General features: G+C 42.0%; 1 protein-coding gene across 1 annotated transcript; it reads right to left on the reverse strand.

Annotated features, from left to right (window-relative positions):
* Positions 1–2,395: 2,395 nt before the first annotated feature.
* LOC148905087 (uncharacterized) lies at positions 2,396–4,120 on the reverse strand. Its single transcript, XM_089024032.1, has 2 exons — positions 2,781–4,120; positions 2,396–2,669 (listed from the first exon to the last, which is right to left on the reverse strand). Exons 1-2 carry the CDS (start codon positions 4,118–4,120, stop codon positions 2,396–2,398), a joined length of 1,614 nt encoding a protein of 537 aa, XP_088880158.1.
* Between the last annotated feature and the right edge of the window lie 4,090 nt (positions 4,121–8,210).

Consider the following 8,210-nt stretch of genomic DNA (forward strand, 5'->3'; position numbering starts at 1 on the left):
AAAGACCTAGAAAGGTTGCAAAGACGTGCAGCACGCATAGTTGTTAAGTCCCATGACAGTGATAACGCAATGGACTCCTTAAAGTGGGGAACACTTTCAAGTAGGCGCGACCATCATACTTTTAAACTAGTAAAGAAATGCATAAGTGGTCGCTGTCCGCAATTCTTCATTAATTATTTTAAATTTAATAGTAGTATTTCCCAGCGCTCAACGAGACAAAGCCATCTATTACATTTGCCTAGGGTAAGGACGGAAATCGCTAAGCGCAGTTTTTATTATTATGGTTGCACAGTTTATAATACATTTTTAACATAGTTATTTTATCGTCATAATTTTTCTACACGGTTTTTTTTTTTTTTTTTTTTTTTTTTTTTTTTCATTTTTTTTTTCATTTTTTAGTTGCTTTATATGATTAATATGTAATTTTAGATAGATATACTTCAATTAATATTTAAACATATACTAGGCTACGTGTGATTGGGCAGGGTTTGGGCGTCGAGTTTCGCATGTCTCGAGCCCAATGCAAATGAAATTGTTAGCGTCTGCTCGTTTGCGTTGGATTCGGGGCATGTGGGGTCGACGTCTAACCTCGGCCTTAGTATTATATTTTAGTATCATATTTTAGATCTTATTAACATACTTTGGATTTTATTACTATAGCTTCATATTTTAGCTTTTTAACCTAAATTATTTATTATCTTACATTTATTAGGGCTCCTATTGATAGCAGTTATACATTCCATGTAACTGAAGGGATTACCCTGCTTAAATAAAAGTGTTCATTCATTCATAACAAATTTACATTAGTTTTTTTATGTCTGTCCTCTTATTGACGATAAATTGCGTCATCACATTGTCAAAGTAGTGTTGGGATCGCATACTGCTTTTAAAAGGTGATGACGATATTTATCGTGGATAAGAGGACAGACATAAAACTGATGTCAATTCGTTTTATACAATAACAAAAACAACAAAAACGTCTTATTTCAGTGATCAAAACAACCAACTTTTAAGAATAAAAACGACTTTCCTTGATAACTTTTTGTATCTTTCAGTGATGTTTTGCTGATTTTGAAGCCAGTCTCGTTCGTTTTTACGGAGTTATCAATTTTTTCGTCCTCCTACTCCATTTTCTTTGGAATAATAAAATATTCTCACTGGTCCCACTGGTTGTAGTGAAGTAGCTCGCGACTACAGTATAATCTAGATCTTTATTCTGGAACAAACTCAACACCGTCAAAAACGAACATGGCTGCTCTCGAGTCCCGCGCTTTGAGTCACATGACTCGCACCCAGGTTATTACATCCCTCCCCCTAGTTCCACAAATGTTCTATTGATAGCGGTCGGGTGGTCTGCGTTCTCTTGCTGGATAACGTCGTTCCATGGGTATGTTACTTGCTCCCTGGTCCCGCAACACATCCCTTGGTGATGGGAGGAACGTAGGAATGTCTTGGCCGATACATTTTTCTAAACCTATCTCCGGCTGCAGCTGCTGCGTTTCTTGCCGTGGCTTAATTCAACTGATCATGGTGTCTTCTCAGTAGGGTGCCATCCTCGAGCTCTATTTTACCCGATACGGGACCCGTCTCCTTGACGAACACGCCGGGAAGCCACTTGGGTTCCCCGGAATAGTTGCGAGCCAAAACCGTGTCAATGACAGAAAATGGTCTTGATTTTGCGCTCTTGTTATGATGCACTTTTTGCCTCTCTTGTTCTCGTGTAACTTTTGCTTCGGTGTTCGGTCGGATCAAATCTAGCTAGCGTTGATCTCAAGCCACGGCCCCATCGTAGCTGTGTGGACGTTTCCCCTGTCGTGGTGTGGGGTGTGATTCTATAGCCAAACAGGAAACGGGAGAGCTTTGTCTGGACACTACCCTCACTTTGTTTCTTCATCCCTTGCTTGAAGGTCTGTACCACCCTCTCCACCAACCCGTTCGTTGCTGGGTGGTATGGGGACGACGTAACTTGTTTTATTCCGTTCTTGTCTGTAAACGTCTCTACCTCCTGGCTGGTAAACACACGGACCCGTTGTCGGACACCAACAACTCAGGTAAGCCATGTGTGCTGAAGGTAGTTCGTAGTTTCTCGATAGTCGACTCAGTAGTGGCTGAATTAACGAAATGGATGTCCATCCATTTTGAGTATGCTTCAATTATGAAAGGAACATCTTTCTCATAAACAGCCCCGCGTAGTCGACATGTACGCGTGCCCATGGTCTGGTTGGCCACTGCCAAGGGTGCAATGGCGCTCTTGCCGGGTTCTTCGGATGTGTTTGGCAAACTTCGCATCCCTTAACTGCTTTTTCCAGTGCTTCGTCTAAGTTTGGCCACCAGACATAACTTCTTGCCAGACTCTTCATTTTCGAAATACCCATGTGGGTTTCGTGTAAGGTCGTTAAGACGTCTTGTTGGCCTTGGGTGGGATTACCACGCGTGAACCCCATAAGCTACATCCAGCATGGATGCTCAGTTCATTTTGACGCGTGAAGTAGGATTTCAAAGCGTCGTCCTCCACTCGTTCTGGCCACCTATACTGCAAAAACTTCAGTACTCGTGACAAAACTGGATCACGGCTGTCCAGTGCTTTACCTTTGTGGCTACGGGACTGCTGTTGATGGCTTCCAGGAGGTGAATTATCTCTCCAGGGATCGGGGTCATTTCCGGTGTCTCTGGTAGTGGTAATCGGCTGAGTCCATCAGCATTACCATTCTCCTTTCCTGGTCTGTAAACTAGTTTTTACTCATATGCTGCAAGAGCCAGTGCCCATCTTTGCACTCTACCTGATGCCATGGGAGAAACCAGCTTTATCCGGACTCAGCAAACCTAGCAGTGGTTTGTGATCGGTGTATATAGTGAAGTGGCGTCCATAGATGAATTGGTGGAACTTTTTGACTGCAAACATCATTGCTAGGCATTCCTTATCTATTTGGGAGTACCCTTTCTCTGCTTTGGTCAGGGTCCTTGAGGCGTAACACACTGGTGTCTCTGAGCAATCTTCCATCACGTCTGCCAAAACGGCCCCGAGTCCATAGGGTGAAGGATCACATGACAGCATGAGTTTCTTCTCGGGGTCGAAATGTACTAATACGCGGGAAGATTGTAAGAGATCTTTAGCCTCTTGGAACGCCTTTTCTTGTCTCTTCCCCCATGTCCATGCTGTTCCCTTGTGTAGTAATTCATGTATTGGCTCCAAGGTAGTTGCGAGGTTGGGTAAGTACTTGCCGTAGAAATTTAGCATTCCTAAGAAAGACTTCAATTTGGTGACGTTCGTGGGTGTAGGTGCTTCCTTAACGGCCTGTACCTTAGCCGCTACAAGGTAGAATCCTTCTGCGTATACTCTGTGGCCTAGGCATTCCAACGATGTCTTCATGAATTTGCATTTCTTTGCCGTCAGTCGCAATCCTGCTTCTGATAACCACCAAAGGGTCTCTTTGATGTTCTGTAGGTACTCTTGCTCTGTGCGACCACTGATGAGTATGTTATCGAGTGGACTGGAATCTTCTTTTAATTCCTCTTCATGTACGTGATGGGTTGACTGTGTTTCCCCTGATTTCCTTTTTTTGTTTTTGCTTCTGCATACTCGTGAAATGTGACCAGTCTTCCCGCATGCAAAGCACTTGGCATCTTTAAAACGGCACGCGTCTGAATCATGTGGCCCGCCACAGCGGTAGCACTCTCTCTTGAAAATAGTGTTGGGCTTCCTATGGTTATCTGGTTTAGCATGTAATTTCTTTACTTCTAAGTTTGATTCTGTTTTGAAGGCTAGTGGTGGCGCACGTAAATCTAAGATATCTTTCTCAGCCATTTCTATTGCTAATGCGATATCTGTCGCTTTTTTAAGGCTTAGTTTGGATTCTGCTAGGAGCCTTTTCTGGATTCTTTCGTTATTCGTGCCACAAACTAATCTATCGCGTAGCATTTCATCCAAACTCGCTCCAAACTCACAGTCTTCTGACACATTTCTCAACTCAGCTAGAAATGTCAAAATTGACTCACCATCTTGTTGAATGCGTGTGTTGAATTTGAAGCGCTGGACTATCACCGAGGGTTTGGGTTTGTAGTGTTCCTGCATTCGCTTGATCAACTCGTCGTAAGTCTTATCACTTGGGAGTTCAGGCATTACTAAATTCCTCATTAGCTTGTAAGTTTGAGCTCCAACACTAGCCAAAAATATTGCTTTTTGCTTGCCTTTGTTTTTATTCTCGTTTGCGCCTCGAAGTAATGATTGAGTCTTTCCACATAATTAGCCCAGTCTTCAGTTTCTTTGTACTCGTCAATTTTTCCGAACGTCGCCATGGCGGATATTGCTCTCGTAGGCCGTTTCGGTGGCAATAATTCTTCCTATACTCCTTCCTGACTTTATTCTGGAACAAACTCAACACTGTCAAACAAATATGGCTCTCGAGTCCCGCGCTTTGAGTCACATGACTCGCACCCAGGTTACTACTACACTGGTGCGACGAATATATAAGAAAACTATTAGGTTGGAAGAGAAGTGATTAGCATATATGCTTCTAAGGTCGTTCTTTATTTTAGTGGTCTCGCTGTACTCCCCTTCGACCTACGGTCGCTCTCTTTGTTTTATTTTGTTTCCCACCCAACCCACCCTTCTCCTTCTAAGGCCATGGTTCTTTGGAGAGCTCCGACAGGTCTGCTCTCATAACTTACATATGATCATGAGTACAGTGACGACCAGTGAGAATGCATTAGGATTTATTCTATTGTGGATCCGGCATTGTTTGCACTTTGGATATATTACTAGGAAAGCACCATAGGCGCTCACTGCGATTTACTAGCATTCTTGGGACTGACCTGCGCATGCCCGTTAATCGATAACCATAGAGAATAATTATAGTTTTCCTATGCATGCAAGCAAGCAAGTAATGAAAGTACGAACATCCGCCTACTTTAAGAAAATAGCTTAGGCCCGGTTCATACGTCGAACTTTTCATGCGCCGAACCAAATGTTAAGAATTAAGATCATGAAAAGTACGACGTCTGAACCAATTAAGTTCGACCATAACATTGAGATCGAACCAATCGTTAAGATCGACTGAAGCGGTCGGAAATTACGACTTCGGAGCTATTCTGACTCAAACGACGAACTTTTCATGAACCGAACTAATGCATATATTTTATTCAATCGCGAAATGCTTGAGTTGGAAAAATCCAGTGGCGGATCTAGGGGTGGGTTTTGGGGGTTGCAAGCCCCCCCCCCCCCCCCCCCATCAGAGCCATCGTGATTTATTATTATTATCATTATTTTTCATGACAACACCAACAGCATCGCGAGTTTTATTAAAACAGGGGTGCCGAACACATTTCGCTCGCTTTTTTTTCTATGCGCCGTGTGTGTGACCTGAAACAACCATGCTCGCCTGCAGCAAATAATCATTTTCATAAGACCTACTTCCGTTTGGAACCCTGTGCTACTTTCCCGCAAAACAAGTACCTTGGCGGGAAATTTAAACATTTTTGGACCTTAGTAACGATTATGACATTTAACTGGCTTGAAACCATGTCTCCCTAACCCTTTTGGTCTGCTATATCTCTCCACCACCTCAATCAATGCTACAACCCTCCCTTTGAAAAAATCCTGGATCCGCCCCTGAAATCTAATTGGATCGACTGTATTTGGTACGAAGTCTGAATCAAAAGTAGATATTTGACTATCTTTGGTCGATCTTCAACTTGTTAGGTTCGGTTCATGAAAAGTTCGACGTATGAACCAGGCCTTAAACTTCCTTTGGTGCCTCAGAAATGGTTATCCCCCGATCAACTATAAAATGGCATGGGTCTCTAAAGAGGACGGCGTAAAAAGTACTTGTGCCTAAGAGACCAAAAAAGGACCTTGGGAGAAAAAAGCGCACGGTCAGTGGAAGATACTGGATTTTAAAAAGGGGTTCCACTTTCATTCTAATGTGCGTAAAGAACATGTTGGCTTCACAAGATCTCACAAATGGCGGGGGGGGGGGGGGGGGGGGGGGGGGGTTCCATTGACCGCGAAGAAGCACCTCTGGATCCGACACTGATGGTTGACACCTTTACCAAAAACTAATTTAGAATATTTCAAAGAAAACCTTTTTTTACTTATCATTAATTTAACGAATTTAATAAATTAAAAAACGGGGAGTCCCTTGCTCGGTTTCGACAAAATGATCGGTTTAAATATTAATGCTATCTTGATCGTGTGACATGTAGAATCGAAAATCAGAAAATCAGAAATAAAAGTAATTTCCCCTGTAAATATCTCATTTATTATTTTCGACTATTTGCCAAAACCTTACCAAAACCTACCTTAGAAATTCCTAATTTTAGAAGTCAAAAACAAAATTTACTTTAACCACAGACAGCCCAATCTCTTGTTCTGTTGTGTGTTGTAGTACTAATGGTCCTCGCTGTACTCATATGTAAGTTATGGGAGCAGACCGTGCTCCGCAATGAACCGATCATACGCTGAGATAACGTGGAGGGTTGATACCGATAAGCTTCCGCTCCACTCCAAAGCCAAAACCAGACTCAGTCAGACCCTAAACTCAGAACTGCAAACTACGAAACTCCAAATTTAAACTTGAAAATTTCAATTATACGTAATAAAAGAAAACTTCCTCCAAAAACTCAGAATCTTAGGGAAGGGTCGATGAATAAGATTAAAAAACCACATGAAAAAGGAAAAGACCAGTTGAAGGCAAACAACATCATCGGCCGAATAAAGCAGAAGGTTCAACTATCTGCTTGGGCGGACGCGACTCGACCGGCCAGCGCTGAAGACTTTTCCTGCCTAAAAATTAGTACTGAAACTAGGTCTCGGGAGCGCCACTCAAAGAAGGTGGGAACGGGATGGCCCACCGCATGCGGAAAACCGGCATGATTGGACGAAGTTGGACCAGGAACCTCCCGAAAGCAGTTATAAGGTGTGAAGCTTAGAATAACCTTTCTGGTCACGACTACGACACAGTGAAAGAGCAAAGCGATAGGCATTTTTTTTTCTTTTTCTTTTTTTTATTTCTACTTAATCTTTTCTTTTTCTATGTAGTCTTCTTTTCCTTTTTCCTTTTCTTTTCTATTTCTATTTCTTCTTCTTGCCGACTAACGACTTATTCAGTGCTGACACGGCACGCCCCCCTTTTTTACCGATACACGGCATACCCGCCGTAATAAACCTAGTATCTAGGGACAACAAACAAAAATTACGTATACCAAGGATTAACGTGAAAAGCAAAGCGGAGTGCACGTGCCTACTGATTCGGAACTAAAATCGTGAGTTACATCCTGAATATTGAAAGTGGACCAAGGTAAAAATAGAACAGACTGGATGAAACGAAAGTTGAATTTCTAACGTAAAACAAAATTAGCTATAAAACCTATGGGAAAAATAAACTGCCAGCCACAGAAAAAAATTAAAGCTCGAATAAAAAACTCGCATAATGAAAAATCGTGAACCAACAAAAAAATGAGAAGCAGAGCAAAATTGAAGTCCAAAATAGATACAAACTGCTTGCAAATTAATAAGAGTCCCTTTAACGATAAAAGGAGGACATAAAAAGACTACTATACCAACCAAATGTAGCCGTGCGATAGAACTGAAACGGGATTAGAAGCAAACGACTAACACGTGGAACAGCGAAACCGATACGAAATAAAACATACGTACGGCGAAACAGCACCAAAATTGTACTAAACCTGGCATAGAAATAAAGAAGTACTAGTTAAGAATACAAACCCAACCACTTTGGTTACACTACTTGTGGTCCATGCGAAATTCTTCGCGCTTGTTGCGAAATCTTAGCAGAGGAGCAGAGGAGACCACAGGTAGCCCAAGCTTGGTTTCTGTGGTGTCCTGTTATAAGGGAATGTATGGAGATTCATCAAAAACTTCAATAAAATTATTGGAACGTGAAATAAAGCCTCGAAATTTTACCCGATCATTGAAAAATAGCACTTCTTTCGCTCTGCGTGGTTAAATTCAAAAAATAACCACGCAGAGCGAAAGAAGTGCTATTTCTCAATGATCGGGTAAAATTTCGAGGCTTTATTTCACGTTTCAATGATTTTATTGAAGTTTTTGATGAATCTCCATACATTTCCTTATAACAGGACACCACAGAAACCAAGCTTGGGCTACCTGTGAGGAGACAGACACGGCTTAAAAACGCGTGATTGGTTAATTCAAAATATTAACTGAGGATGCGCAGTGTGGTTTTCCGCTG

This window comes from Actinia tenebrosa, unplaced genomic scaffold (assembly GCF_029948245.1).
Source record: "Actinia tenebrosa isolate PJP-AT-01 unplaced genomic scaffold, QUT_ActTen_1.0 PGA_scaffold8__29_contigs__length_14323225, whole genome shotgun sequence".
NCBI classification, from domain to species: domain Eukaryota; kingdom Metazoa; phylum Cnidaria; class Anthozoa; order Actiniaria; family Actiniidae; genus Actinia; species Actinia tenebrosa.